At 48.6% G+C, this 18,947-nt stretch overlaps 1 protein-coding gene across 3 annotated transcripts in view; it reads right to left on the bottom strand.

Annotated features, from left to right (window-relative positions):
- Positions 1–18,947, bottom strand: part of cryz (crystallin, zeta (quinone reductase)) — a 39,277-nt gene that overhangs the window by 5,997 nt on the left and 14,333 nt on the right. For 2 of the 3 annotated variants that reach the window (XM_085983568.1, XM_085983567.1), the window contains exons 3-8: positions 17,415–17,567; positions 13,401–13,564; positions 4,982–5,033; positions 3,461–3,610; positions 1,825–1,926; positions 976–1,071 (exon numbers count right to left, since the gene is read on the bottom strand). In XM_085983568.1, coding sequence (XP_085839694.1) covers positions 976–1,071; positions 1,825–1,926; positions 3,461–3,610; positions 4,982–5,033; positions 13,401–13,564; positions 17,415–17,567 — 717 coding nt within the window. The remainder of the gene's footprint in view (positions 1–975; positions 1,072–1,824; positions 1,927–3,460; positions 3,611–4,981; positions 5,034–13,400; positions 13,565–17,414; positions 17,568–18,947) is intronic. The other variant, XM_085983566.1, reaches the window with a different exon arrangement.

Raw genomic sequence — 18,947 nt, 5'->3', positions numbered from 1 at the left:
GAACGGAGTTTGTGGCAGGGACCGAAAACAATGGCTTCGGTCTTCTCAATATTTAATTGGAGAAAATTTCTGCTCATCCAGAACTGGATGTCAGACAAGCAGTCGGACAATTTAGAGACCGTGGAGAGGTTGAGAGAAGTGGTGGTGAGGTAGAGCTGGGTGTCGTCAGTGTACATGTGGAAACTGATGCTGTGTTTTCGGATGATGTCGCCAAGGGGCAGCATGTAGATGAGAAATAGCAGGGGGCCAAGGATAGATCCCTGGGGGGACACCAGAGGTAACGATGCGGGAGCGGGAAGAGAAGCCGTTTTAGGTGATTCTCTGGCTACGATTAGATAGATAAGAATGGAACCAGGCGAGTGCAGTCCCACCCAGCTGGACGACGGTGGAGAGGCGTTGGAGAGGATGGAGTGGTCAACCGTGTCAAAGGCTGCTAAACAGATAAAGTGAGATCCAAATAATTAACCTGTAGATGTAGGGAAGGGAAAAACCTAAAGAAACACATTTAAGAACGATAAATTCCTGTGTTGGTCGCTTACACACGTGGAAGGGTAGAAATTCTAATTGTTACTGTTCTCATACATTAACACTTGTAGCAAATCCCTCTCTTTGCTGTGTTGATGAAAGTGGTGATGCGCTATCAATTCTAATAAAAGGCTGAGCAGAGTTCAGAACGACAGGCTTTTATTAACTACTGAATTGCACTTCAACAGATCAGGACTATGCCTCTAGTGGACGACCGAATGCCAGAGAGCTGCCGTGCGGCCGTCCTTATACTAGGTAGCCAAGGGCGGAGTCAGCTGAGGCAGAGTCAGGTATAAACAGTGAAACAAGAGTGAACGACAACAACAACAACAATAGTGAACACAGTGAACGACAGTGGTTTACCACAAGTGGTACAGGTGCATTAGGAGTCCATGCGAGAACCCTACCCTCTGATCCTTAAAACAACCATTTGAAAAGTGCCCTTCTTACCTTAGTTGCAGTACCCAATGCAACCCCGATGATGCTGGACTCCTTGGCCATGGTATCCCTGGGATTTATCTCAATGGAACCTCTGCAGCCTACAATCTGTAGAATAAAAGCAGTTCTAACTGCAGTGTAAATTGCACATCTTACTGCCAACTGCATTCAGTTCTGGGCCTCGCACCTCAGGAAGGATAGACTGGCCTTGGAGGGGGAGCGGCCCAGATTCACCAGACTGACACCGGGGCTAAAAGGGTTAAATTATGAAGACGTTTCAGGGACTAGGCTTGTATTCCCTTGATTATAGAAGATTAAGGGGTGATCTAATTGAGGTGTTTAAGATGATTAAAGGAGGTGATCGGGTCGATAGAGAGAAACTATTTCCTCTGGTGGGGGGAGTCCAGAACAAGGGGGCAGAACCTTAAAATTAGAGCCAGGCCGTTCAGGGGTGATGTCAGGAAGCACTTCTTCACACAAAGGGTAGCGGGAATCTGGAACTCTCTCCCCCCTAAAATGTTTTGAGGCTGGGGGTCAATTGAAAGTGTCAAAACTGAGATTGATAGATTTTTGTTGGGTAAGGGTATTAAGGGTTACAGAACCAAGGCGGGTATATGGAGTTAAGATACAGATCAGCCACAATCTAATTGAATGGCGGATTAGATGAAATGGGGTGGGAGGAGGCTCGTGTGGAGCATGAACACCGGCATGGACCAGTTGGGCCGACTGGCTTGTGTCTGTGCTGTACATTCTAGCTATATGCAGCAGCCTCAAGGGGCTGTTCAATAAAACGAAGACCAATCACAGTGCCAATATAATCAGCTGCTATGCGATGACACTGTTCAGTGACCTCTTACTTACAATCACTCGCCCACCATTTGAAAGGAGCTGCAGATCGTTGCTCAGATTCACATTGGACAACATTTCTATGATCATATTTACTCCTCGACCTCCTGTATAATCCTTAACGGAAAAAAGTGGAGGTTATTAATTAGCTACTCGTAAATGATAATGCCAATCAAGGTACAATTTTCTGACCAACTGAAGTAGACCATTATGTTGGTTTGCTTTCTCCATTCCTGCGCGCAACTGAATCGATTGGTCAACTTAGCTGAACCAAAGTCGGGCAATCAAAAGAAAGACAGACTTGCATTTCTATAGCGCGTTTCACAACCTCAGGATGTCCCAAAGCAGTTCACGGCCAATGAAGTACTTTTTTTTGAAGTGTAGTTACTGTTGCAATGTAGGAAATGCAGCATCCAATTTGTGCACAGCAAGCTCCCGCAAACAGCAATGAGGTAATGATCAGATAATCTGTTTTTAGTGATGTTGGTTGAGGGATAAATATTGGCCCGGAACACCGGGGAGAACTCCCCCTGTTCTTCTTTGAAATAGTGCCGTAGAATCTTTTACATCCACTTGAGGAGCCAGACGGGGGGGCAGTACTGAGGGAGTGCTGCACTGTCGGAGGGGCAGTACTGAGGGAGCGCTGCACTGTTGGAGGAGCAGTACTGAGGGAGCGCTGCACTGTTGGAGGAGCAGTACTGAGGGAGTGCTGCACTGTCGGAGGGGCAGTACTGAGGGAGCGCTGCACTGTTGGAGGAGCAGTACTGAGGGAGCGCTGCACTGTCAAGGGCAGTACTGAGGAAGCGCTGCACTGTCGGAGGGGCAATACTGAGGGAGCGCTGCACTGTCGGAGGAGCAGTACTGAGGGAGCGCTGCACTGTCAGAGGAGCAGTACTGAGGGAGCGCTGCACTGTCAGAGGAGCAGTACTGAGGGAGCGCTGCACTGTCAGAGGAGCAGTACTGAGGGAGCGCTGCACTGTCAGAGGAGCAGTACTGAGGGAGCGCTGCACTGTCAGAGGAGCAGTACTGAGGGAGCGCTGCACTGTCAGGGGCAGTACTGAGGGAGCGCTGCACTGTCGGACGTACAGTCTTTGGGATGAAACATTAAACCGAGGCCACGTCTGCTCTCTCAGGTGGCCGTAAAAGATCCCACAGCCACTATGTGGAAGAGGAGCAGGGGAGTTTTCCCTGGTGTCCTGGCCAACATTTATCCCTTAACCGTATCACTAAAACATTATCTGGTGATTTATTTCATTGCTGTTTGTGGGAGCTTGCTGTGCGCAAACTGGCTGGCGCGTTTCCTACATTACAACAGTAACCACACTTCAGAAAGTACTTCATTCGCTGTAAAGCGCTTTGGGACGTCCTGAGGTGGTGAAAGGCGCTTTAGAAATGCGAGTTCTCTCAGTTTACACGGCTGTTTATTACTCGCAATCCTCTGAGCAGGACCACAGCCGTGGGCTACACCGTCCTTTTTATACTTGAGTGCCAGGAGACAAGAAGAAGACTGACGGGGCCTGCCAGCAACACGGAGTCATTAGTCAGTCTGCTAACTCTTGTGCCTTGTTTCGTTTTGGAACCACGCAGCCTTAGGAAATGTAAATATAGTCAGTGCATGACCAATGGAGATTTGGAAGTGCTGGGTCTGTACCTTGATCTTATCGATGTAGCCAGTCTCCCTGTGGTTGAAAGTCTTGTGAGCTCCATTCTGCTGAGCCAGACTTAGTCCTTCCTGAGTCCCGGCTGTACCGAGCACCTTTAGGCCGTAGGCTCTGGCAATCTGACAGGCTGCTATCCCAACCTGAAAGTCAGTACAATAATTACACACTACCTTTCAAGGAGGCAGCTTCTCAGTTTCATCAGTGGTCCCGCTGCAGCCAAACACAATAGCTCTGCTCTCCAACTGCTGCAAGCAAGCTCACAAATCCAAATTCCAAGTGCTGACATTTTTTTCCAGACTGCACTTCTCATTTCAAATTGAGATTTATTCATTTTTTTCACATGCGGATACGAGTCAGGAAAAGCAGCGCTGGGATTGTGCTGTGCAATATTAATAATCCCACGGGTTTGTACAAACTATTTAAACAAAGTGGCTCATCGCCTTTGTTATAAAAAGTTAAAAAATAAAGAGGAATTTCATAGAAACGTGTTTGACACCGATGTCGCACAGGGTGATTTCAAACATGGACACATATAACATGAAATATAGTGGGACTAACTGGAGCTCTTTCAAAGAGCTGGCACAGGCACGATGGGCCGAATGGCCTCCTCCTGTGCTGGATGATTCGAACGCGTGTCTGAATGCCAGAAATGGAAAATTATAATTACGATGAGATACTCGAGATGGTGGGTTATTTCTACTGGATCAGAGAAGACCAATAGATTTAATAGAGGTTTTAAAAATTGTGAGGGGTTTGATTAAGTTGAATAGGGAAAGAATATCTCCTCTGGTTCGGGAGTCAGTAATGAAAAGTCATCGATTTAAAACTGTCACTTAAAAGTAAGGAGAGATCTCAGGGGAAATTTCTATTGCCTAGGGTTTGGTTGGAGCATGGGTTGCTTTTCCACAGGGAGTGGTTGAGGCAGAGACCATCGCGCCTTTTAAGGGAAAAGATCTGGAGTAGAGGAAGATGGAGGGCTACGAGGAGAAAGCAGGGCAGAGGGATTCGTTTTGGATTGCTGTCGCAAGGAGCCAGCAGACACAATGGGCCAAATGGCCTCCTTCTGCGCTGTAACATTCTGTGGTTCTAAACTATTTTGTACTTGAACGTGAATAGAGACTAAGGATTGGGGCAAGTTTAAACTCTCCCCTTCCAACACTGTTCAACTATATAGATAAAATAGAAAAGAGTGGCATGTACCTATGGTTTAGCCTCTGGAATATAGTGGATGAAAACGTATTCTCTCTATGAAGTATTTCATAGGGTGAAGAAGTAGACACCAACGGGAAAAAGGAGGAACTGGGGGAACGAGGACAAGAGATGGACTTTGGAATTCAGGGAGGCAGATGGCAGGACAACATGATTTGGGGAGAGAATTGCAGAGACGGAGTTTAGCGAATGAAAGATTGGCAGCCGCCGGTAGCGATGTCATTGGTTATACGAGGCTGCAGCAATCCCCAAGTATTATGATTTGCCCCAGAACTCCTGGGCCTTTAGTCGATGCAGCTTACCCCTCCGCTCGCCCCATGAACCAGAACCGTCTCTGCTGCTCTCGCACCAGCTCTGAAACAGAAAGGAGTCCAAATGAGAGATTGTCCGTTTGGGATTTCTCCACAACTAGAACTGAAGCTGGTGATTGCTCACTGCTCGGATACTGGCATTTACACAACCTCTGGGGCGACTTCCGTCAAAACCGTGGGGACTCGGCAGGAAATCTGCCGAATTTAGGCTTGTATTCCCTTGAGTATAAAAGACTGAGGGGTGATCTAATTGAGAGTAAAGGATTCGATGGGGTCGAGAGAGAGAAACTATTTCCTCTGGTGGGAAAGTCCAGAACAAGGGGGCAGAACCTTAAACTTAGAGCCAGGCCGTTCAGGGGTGATGTCAGGAAGCACTTCTTCACACAAAGGGCAGTGGGAATCTGGAACATTCTCCCCAAAAAGCTGTTGAGGCAAGGGGGTCAATTGAAAATTTCAAAATTGAGATTGATAGATTTTTGTTAGGTAAGGGTATTGAGGGTTACGGAACCAAGTCGATCAAGTTAAGATACAGATTAGCCACGAACAGGCTCAAGGGGTTGAAGGGCCTCCTCCGGTTCCTAAGTTCTTAATCTGTCGCAGGATGTGTTGCCTTGACAAATCACTTGTCAAATCCTCATTTGTTCATTTCATTTGACGGAACACAAACATTGGATAATAAAACAGAGGGATAATCAGAGACTGTAAAGTCTGTGGGTTGTGCAGTTAATAAATACACAGACTTCAGAAATAACAACAAACAGGTCTTTACTATTCGAAGGTCCGGGCGAATCTGCCCCAGTTATCCTGTCACAACACTTATATACTGGTGTGGTCACTGTCGGTATTACAGTATACAGAAGCCAAACAAGTAGTGCCACACTTAAAGTAGTTCCCTTAAAGGTGAACGGTTACACACAATAATTTCCTTAAGGGTAGACGGGTACATACACTACAATCCTCCCTTTTTAGCTTTCAACATACTGAGTCCATAGTGGACATACATTATCACATATATATATACAGATTTATTTAAGACAGTTCATAGATTCAGTCTTTCGGGAGGTTTCCAGATTCTGTCCGGGTAACGCCGCAGTGGTGTCGTCATTCCAAGCGGGCTAGTAGGTGTTTCTGGTAAAGTTGAATCGGCTCGAAGCACAGTGTCAGGTTCCTCTGACTCCAGAACTACCAGATCGGACGTAGGTGTTCTGGGTAACTCAGTCTCAACCTTATCCGGGTAAGGTGGTGAAGTCGGGGGCCCATTTGTGGCGGACCCTATGATCTGGTCAACATGGCGCCTTATTATATTGTCTCCAATGTCCACAGTGTACATCAACGGGCCTAGCCTTTTTCCAATCGTTCCAGGCTGCCATTTCTCAGTACGATAGTCCCGGGCCAAAACTCGTTGACCGGTCTGGAAGGATCTAGTGGCCCTTTCGTTCATGCCCTGGAATTGCCGGTTCTCTACGTCCCTTCTGACGTTTGGTTTGAGTAAATCCAGCCGACATCGTAGGCATCTATTACAAAACATCATCGCGGGAGTTTGATTTGTGACCGCATGGGTTGCATTTCGGTATGCCAACAAAAAACTATCCACCTTATGCTGTAAACTTATGTCTTCATTACTCATGGCCTTTACGGCCTTCTTGAAGGTCTGGACAAACCTTTCAGCCAATCCATTGGAGGCGGGATGGTATGGGGCTGACGTGCAATGTTTAACTCCATTGCTCTTTAAGAATTTCTTAAATTCCTCAGATACAAATTGCGGTCCATTGTCAGAACAGATCTGTTCTGGCAGGCCATTCCGAGCAAACATAGTCCTTAACACCGTGATGGTTTTTTCCGTCGTGGTGGTGGTCATCTTAATTACTTCTGGCCACTCGGAGTGGGCATCTACCGCTATTAGGAACATCGAGTCCATAAATGGACCAGCAAAGTCGATGTGTACTCTTTGCCAGGGAGATGAGGGCCACTCCCATGGGTGCAGAGGAGCCTGTGGTGGCGCATTCTGAACCCTCTGACATCCTAGGCAATTCTTCGTGATCTCCTCTATGTCCCCATCGATGCCTGGCCACCACACAAACGCCCTTGCTAGATTCTTCATCTTTACGCCACCCAGGTGTCCTTCGTGCAGCTCCTTGAGTACCCTCTTTTGGAGTTTGGGTGGAATCACCACTCTAGACCCACACATCAGGGTTCCTCGACACACTGACAGTTGTTCTTTCCTCTGTGAGAATGCTTGCAGTGTTGGTTCGCACTGTGCTGGCCATCCCTCCACCGTTAAATCATAGACTCGTGAAAGAGTCGGGTCATTCCTTGTCTCATTCTCAATCATTGAGTTTGTTATCGGCAGACACTCCACTACTGATGAGTGGAACAACTCTACTGGGTCCACTGTCCTCGCTTCTTCTACCATCGGCAATGGCAAGCGTGATAGCCCATCAGCGTTACCATGCTGTTTGGACCATTTGTATTCAATATCATACTGGTGTGCCCCAAGTAAAACTGACCATCTTTGTAACCTTTGTGCCGTCATGGTAGAAACGGCCTTGTTTGGGTTGAATATGGACACCAACGGCTGGTGGTCCGTCAGCAATGTGAACCTCTTACACTGCAGGTAATGGTTGAATTTCTTCACGCCCCACACAAGACTGAGGGCCTCCCTATCTATCTGGGCGTAATTTCGTTCCGCTGGTGTCAATGATCGGGACGCGAATGCCACCGGCCTTTCCGAGCCATTTGGTAGTCTGTGCGAAAGTACTGCCCCAATTCCGTACGGGGAAGCATCACAAGCTAGCCGAAGGGGTAATGCTGGGTTGAAATGAGCCAACACTTCTTCAGAGGTAATCAACTCCTTGCTCCTGCGAAAAGCCTTTTTGCATTCTTCACTCCACCTCCATGGTGTTTCTTTCCGCAACAGCTCATTTAGCGGATGCAGCACCGTAGATAAATTTGGCAGAAACTTGTGATAATAATTAATCAACCCCAAGAATGACCTTAGCTGTGACACGTTTCCTGGAGCGGGGGCCTTCACGACCGCTTCTATCTTTTCCGGTGACTTATGTAGTCCCTCTCGGTCAATGACATGACCGCAGTATGAGATCCGTTTTTGGAAAAACTCACACTTCTTGCGATTAACCCGAAGGCCATACTCCTTCAACCTGGTGAGTACCAGTTTCAAATTCGTGAGGTGTTCTTCCTCATCTTTTCCCGTGATTAGAATATCATCTAAGTAGCACTGCGTGCTTGGAATTCCTTGTAACACCTGTTCCATGGCCCTCTGCCAAATTGCTGGCGCCGAAGCTACTCCAAAGACCAGTCTATTATAGCGATACAAGCCTCTGTGAGTGTTGATGGTGAGGTATTGGCGTGACTCTTCCTCAACCTCCATCTGTAAATATGCCTGAGCCAAGTCTATCTTCGTGAAGTGCTTCCCTCCAGCCAATGAAGCAAAAATATCTTCAATCCGCGGAAGCGGGTATTGTACCGTGTGCAGTACCGGATTCACTGTGATCTTGAAATCTCCGCAGATACGGACCTTCCCCGGTCCCCCTGGCTTATTACTTGGTGAGGATTTCATGACGGGAACAATGGGCGTGGCCCACTCACTCCAGTCTACTTTTGACAGAACCCCTGATCGTTCAAGTTCTTCTAGTTCTGCCTCTACTGCTGGTCGTATTGCGTACGGTACCGATCTGGCCTTAAAAAACTTTGGGCTTGCATGTTCTGCAATCTTGACCTTTGCTTTAATACCTCGCAGCGTTCCCAGTCCTTGCTGGAATACCTCTTTAGCTTCGTCTAATATTCTGGACAACCGTTCAGGTTTGACATCCTCTTTTTCAGACTCCACCGTCATGGTGTTTAGTGCATGCCAGTCCATCTTTATTTTTCGGATCCACTCTCGTCCCAGAAGTGGTGGACCTCCCTCAGGCAACACATACAGATCTAACCGGTGGTGAACTTTATCCTGGTATCTCACCTTAACCTCTAGTTTTCCGATGGGGAATACTTTGTGCCCCGTGTATGTCTGCAGCACTAGATCCGTATTCCGTAGTGGAATATGCTTGAAAAACTTTTTATAGTCATGCTTATTCATGACAGTCAACGCCGATCCGGTGTCTACTTCCATTTTTACTTGGACCTTCTCAATCTGTAACGTTATCCAAATAGTTTGTCGGTCGGCTTCATTGCTCACGTTGTGGATTCTCAGACTGTCCAGTCCTTTGTGTTTGGAGTGTGAGTCCGACTTCTGTTCCTTCAGACTCTTCCTAGTCGCCTCTTGTACCTTTCTGTACCATTTTTGTGAGGACTCGTCATTGTTGTACGTCGTTCCTGACCGGCACACTTTAGCTATGTGCCCGATCTTGCCACATTTCCGGCATTCTTGGTTTTTACCCCAGCAACGCTTCTGGTCGTGTGTTGTCTTCCCACAACGATAGCATTTCGTAGTCCTCGAGGTGATGTGGTCCACCCCTAGTGCCACCGTCTTCCGCTGCATTACCGCCGTTCCTTTTGCTGCGGCTTCGTATGATGCGGCTATAAGGACAGCCCTGTCAAGTGTGAGGTTGTTCTCTTCCAGTAGTCGCTTTTGCGTCCCTTCTTTGGACAATCCACATACGAACTTGTCTCGCAGTGCCTCTGTCAGATTCCCTCCGAACTGGCAGTGTTTCGCTAGCCTCCGCAGTTCGACCAAGTATTCCGCGTTGCTTTCGTCTTTCTTCTGCGTTCTCGCATAGAATCTGAATTGTTCAGCCAGCTTCAACGGTGTGGGGTTCAAGTGATCCTTCAGCACCGCTACTATATCCTCGAAAGTCTGATCCGCCGGTTTAGCTGGAGAGAGAAGATGTTTCAACAACCCGAATGTTTTCGCACCCATCATGTTAAGTAAGGTTACAGCTTTTTCCTCCTTAGCTATTTTGGTAGCCTTACAATGTATCTCAATACGTTCCACGTACGTGGGCCAGTCTTCTATTTCGGAGTTAAAATCGTTGCTGTCCCCACGCTTAGGCATCTTCCTTTCTTTGGGTACAACACAAATATTTCTTTAAATTCTTATGTATTTTTTTTTTTCTAAGATGGCAGCTTTTCCCGCGAATTTGGCGGTTTCCCGCTCTTCCTTTCTCTCCCCGCCCACTTCAATGGCGGTTTCCCGCTTTTGTTGGCTCCTCCGCCTAATGGCGGCTTCCCGCGTTTCTTCCTGGTGGAAGGGGTACGCTTTCCCCGCAGCGGACAGGTTCAGCCGCTGGGCTGGCTCTCGCACAGCTCCCCCTACTCGGCTCTGTCTTCTCCTCCCGCCCGCACGGCTCTACCGGCGCTGGGTACACCCCGTTAACGGAGGACAGTTCAGCCGCTGGACTGGCTCTCGCGCAGTCTCTCACCCCGTTTTCGGCTGTGTCTCTCTCCCACTCCCGCACGTTCGGTTTTGCCGGCTCTGAGTACCCCGTTGGTGGAGAACAGCTCAGCCGCTGGACTGGCTCCTCGCAGTCTCTCTCTCCGCCCCCGGCTCTCACCCGCACGGTTCCCGTTCGCCTCCCCAGCCCTCTCGCAGACCGGTGTTTCCCTCCCCGGCTGCGGCTGGGTTTCTCTTCCCGCGCCTACTCGCAGGCTCAGCGCTTCGTGGCTGCGGTCGCTGCCCGGATTTTTCCCGCCGATCGCGGTCCGGCTGTCACCCGACGCCGTTGGACCCGACTTTTGACCGGCTCAGCTCCCCCTCGACCGAGGTCGAGTGCTCTGCCCTTATCCTCCGGATATTCTCTACACCTTCCCCTACTCACAGTCTCTTCGGCCGGCTTGGTCCCTGCTGATCGGCTCACTCCGCACCGTGGTAGAAGGGTAGTCAGTGCCTGTTGCTAATGGAAGCTTTTGTTGCTAAAGTCTTCCACCTTTCTCCTGCTGCAGCCTCGTGTTTTCTTCCAGCAGCACGACGAGGGCGGTTGCCTCTCTTCGACGCTCTTCTTGCTTTGGTAATCTTGCCGCAGGGTACGATCGGACTCGTCGCCACTGTAAAGTCTGTGGGTTGTGCAGTTAATAAATACACAGACTTCAGAAATAACAACAAACAGGTCTTTACTATTCGAAGGTCCGGGCGAATCTGCCCCAGTTATCCTGTCACAACACTTATATACTGGTGTGGTCACTGTCGGTATTACAGTATACAGAAGCCAAACAAGTAGTGCCACACTTAAAGTAGTTCCCTTAAAGGTGAACGGTTACACACAATAATTTCCTTAAGGGTAGACGGGTACATACACTACAGAGACGTAAACGGGCTTCCTGAGCCACACAGTGACAGCACTCATTACAAGCTACTGGCAGATTCAGTCAGGGTTATTTTGCAGTGTTTACAGGTGAAGCATTTCATAATGATCAACTTTCATTAATATGTACCACCCTCTCCCGGACTGGTTTCCATCACCTGAGGGGGTCGGAGAGGAATATGCCAGAGGATTTTTTTCCCTTATTGGCCCGGGTTTTTTCTCTGTTTTATTACCTCAGGAGATTACATGGCTGCGGGGTGGGGGGAGGAGGGGTAGGAAGGGTCTCGTCACGATGCACCAGCCATCATGGTGTGGCGCAGGCTTGATGAACCCGCTGCTCTTTTCCTGCCCTTGAATTCCATATGTTTGTAAATGTCAAGTAGAGGACTGTGCATGGCAGACTGGTCACGAAAGTAAAAGCCCATGGGATCCAAGGCAAAGTGGCAAGTTGGATCCAAAATTGGCTCAAAGGCAGGAGGCAGAGGGTAATGGTCGAAGGGTGTTTTTGTGACTGGAAGGATGTTTCCAATGGGGTCCCGCAGGGCTCAGTACTGGGTCCTTTGCTTTTTGTGGTATATAGCAATGATTTGGACTTGAATGTAGGAAGTATGATTAAGAAGTTTGCAGATGATATAAAAATTGGCCGTGTGGTGGTTGATGAATAAAGCTGCAGACTGCAGGAAGGTATCAATGGACTGGTCAGGTGGACAAAACAGTGGCAAATGGAATTCAATCTGGAGAAGTGTGAGGTAATGCATTTGGGGAGGGCTAACAAGGCAAGGGAATACACAATAAATGGTAGGATACTGAGAAGTGTAGAGGAACAAAGGGACCTTGGAGTGCAGGTCCACAGATCCCTGAAGGTAGCAGGCCAGGTAGATAAGGTGGTTAAGAAGGCATACGGGATACTTGCCTTTATTAGCTGTGGCATAGAATATAAGAGCAGGGAGGTTATGCTTGAACTGTATAAAACACTAGTTAGGCTGCAGCTAGAGTACTGCGTGCAGTTCTGGTCACCACATTACAGGAAGGATGTGATTGCACTAGAGAGGGTGCAGAGGAGATTTACGAGAATGTTGCCTGGGCTGGAGAATTTTAGCTATGAGGAAAGATTGAATAGGCTGGGGTTGTTTTCTTTGGAACGGAGGAGGCTGAGGGGAGATTTAACTGAGGTGTATAAAATTATGAGGGGCCTAGATAGAGTGGATAGGAAGGACCTATTTCCCTTAGCAGAGGTCAATAACCAGGGGGCATAGATTTAAAATAATTGGTTGGAGGTTTAGAGGGGATTTGAGGAGAACTTTTTTCACCCAGAGGGTGGGCTGCCTGAAAGGGTGGTAGAGGCAGAGACCCTCATCACATTTAAACAGTGCTTGGATATGCACTTGAAGTGCCGTAACCTACAGGGCTACGGACCAAGAGCTGGAAAGTGGGATTAGGCTGGAGAGCCCTTTGTTGGCCGGCATGGACACGACGGGCCGAATGGTCTCCTTCTGTGCTGTAAATTTCTATGATTCTATATGTTTGTAAATGTCAAGTAGAGGACTGTGACTATGTCCATCTCAAGTAGGGCTTTGTAACCTGTTAATTATCACACAGCGTAGGGGACTCATTTTTTATACTGCTGCACTCTATATTGTTTATTTGCCTAAAGTGATACAGAAATAGGAAAAAAAGGAATTGCGTTTCTATAGTGCCTTTCAAACAGCAATAATGACCAGATAATCTGTTTTAGTGATGTTGGTTGAAGGATAAATATTGGCTAGAACACTGGGGAGAACTCCCCTGTTCTTCTTCGAAATACTACTGTGGGATCTTTTACATCCATCTTAGGGGGCAGACAGGGCCTTGGTTTTAACGTTTCATCCGAAAGACGGCACCTCCGACAGTGCAGCACTCCCTCAGTACTGCACTGGAGTGTCAGCCTAGATTTTTGAGCTCAAGTCCCTGGAGTGTGGCTTAAACCCACAACCTTCTGACTCAGAGGCGAGGGTGCTGCCCACTGAGTCACGGCTGATACTCAAGGAGCCAACAAGCGTTAAGGGTCTGCGCGTTAAGGTATACCAATGGGTAAAGACAACGCAACTCCTGCAATAGTGTGACATCTCTCATGGTAAAAACAATTACAGTCGATATAAGATTCACGATTGTCTTACTTGTGCAGGAGCGCTCGATACGCAGTGAAGTAAGGAATTCCAATAGCCGATCCTTCCTTGTAGCTAAGATTATCTGGCAAAGGGTAAACTGAGTCATCTGAAGCGATGGTATACTCCGCATAACCGCCAGTGATGGTTCCACTTGTAAAAACACGGTCCCCTTTCTCTCTCGGAGCAAAAAGGACACATTTATTGACAAAGAGTTTCATTTTTAAATCTGTTCAAAATGTGTAAAAACTTTGCAATTTATTGATTATAGAGCATACCAAAAACAACATTTTATAATATATTAGAAATGTCAAGTCTGTGCACTAAGGGCCTTGCCTCTTCCCGTTGGTTTCTCAATAAAAACACATCTCCGCTATAAATTCCTCTGTTGACATTTATAATGAGAATTGCCTATGTAAACTCGTCACGCTGTAATTACACCCTCCCACCACCGGTGGCACTGCAGCACTCCCATAGTGTGGCTCCCAGCTTCTCATCCTGTACAGGAACTCCAATGCTCCAACCAACTCTGCTTCTCAACTTGCCCCAAGTTTTGCAATTTAACTATAAATAATAATAATATGAATTTAGAAGCATTATTTAAAAATTTCAGAAAATGGGGACTGAATAACATTTGCATACCCTGGTCCAATTATCCCCTGCTATTTAACCCCGATTCACCTGAAGGCTCTACTTAGTCTCAACTCCCTGCAGCATATGATTTTTTCATATTATATCATTTGCTTTAATAAATGTCATTACAACACAACACACAAAACACATGAATCTGGAGGACCGTGTTATAAAGAGCATCCAGCAATCTGAGCTTGTGTGGAATACATTAGATAAATCATTTTTCTATTGCATCAGATGTGTTTTTATTGAGAAACCAATGGGAAGAGGCAAGGCCCTTAGTGCAGGTTGAAAAAGGAGAGTACAGGAGGTAAACCATGAAACCAAGTTTGGGTTGTAAAAGCCTGAAGATGTAGGAGAAGTGGGCTGGATTTTCCTAAGCCCCTGGAGTCGGGTTGGAGGCGTGCGGGCGATAAAAATCGGAGATCCGGGGGTCCCGACCCCATCCCGCCTCCAACCCGCCTCCATGTCAATTTCATAGGAGTCGGGTTGCCGACAAGTGCTGGAACCCGACTCCCAGAGGCGGGAAGGGATTAAAGGCAATTAAACTGCCTGTTAACAGGTAGTTAACAGGTAGTTTTTTGCCTATTCGCGATTTTTATTGCTGGTTTGTGGGCTTCCCGACAGCTCCAAACCACGAAAAGTTTTCGAGGCGGGACGTGGGTCTGAGGTCTTGGAGGGGTCGGGATGCCCAGTGTTCAGGTGAGTGAGGGGTGCAGGAGTGCAAAGGTAAGTGTTTTGCAAGTGTTTAAATAAGTTTAACTTACTTTTACTTACCTTTACAGGAGTCCTGCATTCCGGTGTCGGGAGTCGGCTGCAAGAACCACAGAAGCTCCGATTTTAAAAAAAAAATCAGCTTCTTGGTTTCTGCTGCAAAATGATTTTAAAGTTATCCTGAGAAAGGACTGAGGCTGAATTAGCAGTTTTTCAGTGCTTGACAGCTTCAAACAGCTGTTAAACACTGATATTTCATCAGCCAAAAGCTTTTGACAGGTGAAATGTCAATCTCTGACGTCACCTGTTGCTGGGTGGCCCTTAATTGGCCTGCTGAGCCCACAGGGCGGGCTCAACAAGGTCAATCAGAGGAAAATCCAGTGGGTTGGCCACATCTCCATGGAGGCGGGACAACAAGCCCGAATGTGGGTTTCCCACCTCCAACCCGCCCCCGTAGCAAAGTCCAGCCCAATGTTTCTGTCTAAGAGTGCAAGAAAGAGGTCAAATAAAGCTCTCCACGGATGGTAACAGTATTCAAGTCCTGGAAAGACCTTGTGTTCAAATCCCTCCGTGGTCTCGCCGCTCCCTATCTGTCACCTCCTCCAGCCCGACAACCCTCTGAGAACTTGGCGTTTTTCCAGTTCTGGCCTCTTGCGCATCCCCCACTTCCTTCGCCCCACCATGGGTGGCCATGCCTTCAGCCGTCTAGGGCCTAAGGAATTCCCTTTCCAAACCTTTCCACCTCGCTCTCCTCCTTTGTTGCCCGTGTCCTAACTCACACCCAGTGCCGTTCACCCCTCACCCGCTGTGCTCACTGCCCCATGTCCTAACTCACACCCAGTCCCGTTCACCCCTCACCCCTGTGCTCACTGCCCCGTGTCCTAACTCACACCAGGTCCCGTTCACCCCTCGCCCCTGTGCTCACTGCCCCGTGTCCTAACTCACACCCAGTCCCATTCACCCCTCACCCCCTGTGCTCACTGCCCCGTGTCCTAACTCGCACCAAGTCCCGTTCACCCATCACCCCCTGTGCTCACTGCCCCATGTCCTAACTCACACCCAGTCCCGTTCACCCATCACTCCCTGTGCTCACTGCCCCGTGTCCTAACTCACACCCAGTCCCGTTCACCCCTCACCCCCTGTGCTCACTGCCCCGTGTCCTAACTCACACCCAGTCCCATTCACCCATCACCCCCTGTGCTCACTGCCCCGTGTCCTAACTCACACCAAGTCCCGTTCACCCATCACCCCCTGTGCTCACTGCCCCGTGTCCTAACTCACACCAAGTCCCGTTCACCCCTCACCCCTGTGCTCACTGCCCCGTGTCCTAACTCACACCCAGTCCCGTTCACCCATCACCCCCTGTGCTCACTGCCCCGTGTCCTAACTCACACCAAGTCCCGTTCACCCCTCACCCCGTGCTCACTGCCCCGTGTCCTAACACACACCCAGTCCCGTTCACCCCTCACCCCCTGTGCTCACTGCCCCGTGTCCTAACTCACACCCAGTCCCGTTCACCCCTCACCCCCTGTGCTCACTGCCCCATGTCCTAACTCACACCCAGTCCCGTTCACCCATCACCCCCTGTGCTCACTGCCCCGTGTCCTAACTCACACCCAGTCCCGTTCACCCATCACCCCCTGTGCTCACTGCCCCGTGTCCTAACTCACACCAAGTCCCGTTCACCCCTCACCCCGTGCTCACTGCCCCGTGTCCTAACACACACCCAGTCCCGTTCACCCCTCACCCCCTGTGCTCACTGCCCCGTGTCCTAACTCACACCCAGTCCCGTTCACCCATCACCCCCTGTGCTCACTGCCCCGTGTCCTAACTCACACCAAGTCCCGTTCACCCCTCACCCCTGTGCTCACTGCCCCGTGTTCTAACTCATACCAAGTCCCGTTAACCCATCACCCCCTGTGCTCACTACCGCATGTCCTACCTCACACCAAGTCCCGTTCACCCATCACCCCCTGTGCTCACTGCCCCGTGTCCTAACTCACACCAAGTCCCGTTCACCCATCACCCCCTGTGCTCACTGCCCCGTGTCCTCACACACACCCAGTCCCGTTCACCCATCACCCCCTGTGCTCACTGCCCCGTGTCCTAACTCACACCAAGTCCCGTTCACCCATCTCCCTCTGTGCTCACTGACCTACATTGGCTCCCGGTCCAGCAACGCCGCAATTTTTAAATTCTCAGCTTTGTTTTCAAATCCCTCCATAGCCTCGTCCCTCCCTATCTCTGTAACCTCCTCCAGTCCCTACAAGAGATCTGTGTTTCTCCAATTCTGGCCTCTTGAGCATCCCCGATTTGAATTGCTCCACCAGCTGCCTCTGCCCTAAGCTCTGGAATTCCCTCCCTAAATCTCTCCCTCTCCTCCTTTAAGACTCTGCAAAAAACCTACCTCTTTGGCTAAGCTTTTGGTAACCTGTCCTAATATCATCTTATGTGGTTCGGTGTCAATTTTTAACTGATAACGCTCCTGTGAAGTGCCTTGGGACATTTTACTACGGTAAAAGCGCTATATAAATGCAAGTTGTTGTTTATGGTGATTTAAGAGCTGTTAAGAGAAATAAAACATTTGCCACAAAAGAGGCTGCACACTATTTTTAAAATACAATTTTTTTGGGATGGGGAAGCAGCCACTTTAAGACTCACAAAATACAACAAAATTACCTTAAATTTCGTGACATCTTGTCCCACTTGTTCCACGACTCCCGCTACATCATTTCCTGGTGTCCAGGGCAAAGGTGGCTTCCTAGCATGGGTTCCGGAACGGATGTACGTTTCAACTGGATTTACACCACAAACATGGACTCTGATTAGAACCTAAGAGGGCAAAGATCATCCTTAGTCTTCAAAAAAGGGCAGGAGGTCAGAAATTCCACTGGCCCACGGTCTAGGGCTGGCCATTCTAAGTCAGCCCCAATAGGTACTACTTAGTTCTTCACTAAACCAACGTGTGCACAAATGGAGATGCAGACTTTGAGGAACTTTATACGCTCAACATTGGAGAATCAAACAGCACAGGCGGAGGCCATTCAGCCCATCATGCCTGTGCCGGCTCTTTGAAAGAGCTCCCCAATTAGTCCTACTCCCTGCTCTTTCCCCACAGCCCTGTGAATTTCTCCTTTTCAAGTATTTATCCAAATCCCTTTTGAAAGTTACAACTGAATTGTTTATATTTATTTTTGGTCCAGGTTAACAACCATGCATAAGAATAAGAGACAAAATAGAAAAGGCACAAAGAATATAGGAAGTCAAGTGATTCGTTATCCAGTTGGCTATCATCCGCAAACTATTAGGACTCAGGGCTTCAAGTTGGATCAGATGGGTTCAGCTGTTGGTCTGCAGCTTTCGGTCAGGTCATTTACATACGAACCATGACGGACGGGTAAAGACCCTCTGGTCCATCCAGCCTGCCCCACATAATTGTGATCACAATCCACCCCACCCGAAACCAGGTGATCCCTAGGAGGGGCAAAAAAATGGTAAAAAAACCCAGGCCAATTTGGGGGAAAAAAAATCTGGGAAATTCCTCTCCGACACATCTAGGCGATCGAAACGAGTCCAGATCATCACTCTGGCCCTGAACTCCCTGCAGTACCTACCTTCTGTAAGAGGTGATCTCCAGCTCAGCCAGAAACAGGTCCAGCTCTCACTCGAAGGGATTCAGCGAGTCCGCGTCCACTGCATGAGATGCCAGCCTGTTCCAGAGGTCCGCTATTCTCTGGGAAAACAACCACCTCATAGAAACAGAGAAGATAGGAGCAGGAGTAGGCCATTCGGCCCCTCGGGCCTGCTCTGCCATTCAATGAGATCATGGCTGATCATCCAAATTCAGTACCCTGTCCCTGCCTTCTCCCCATATCCCTTGATCCCTTTAGCCTTAAGAAATATATCCAACTCCTCCTTGAATATATTTAATGAATTGGCCTCAACTGCCTTCTGTGGTAGAGAATTCCACAGGTTCACCACTCTCTGGGTGAAGAAATTCCTCCTCATCTCTCTCCTAAATGGCTTACCCCTTATTCTTAGACTGTGACCCCTGGTTCTGGCTCCCCGACCATCGGGAACATCCTTCCTGCATCTAGTCTGTCCATTCCTGTCAGAATGTTATAAGTTTCAATGAGATCCCCTCTCATTCTTCTAAACTCCAGCGAGTACAAGCCCAATCGACCCAATCTCTCCTCATACGTCATTCCTGCT

Source organism: Somniosus microcephalus, chromosome 3 (assembly GCF_052327205.1).
Source record: "Somniosus microcephalus isolate GS21.2 chromosome 3, FLI_Smic_1.0, whole genome shotgun sequence".
NCBI lineage: Eukaryota > Metazoa > Chordata > Chondrichthyes > Squaliformes > Somniosidae > Somniosus > Somniosus microcephalus.
The sequence above is the reverse complement of the archived record's forward strand: the minus strand, read 5'-3'. Positions and strand labels throughout refer to the sequence as shown.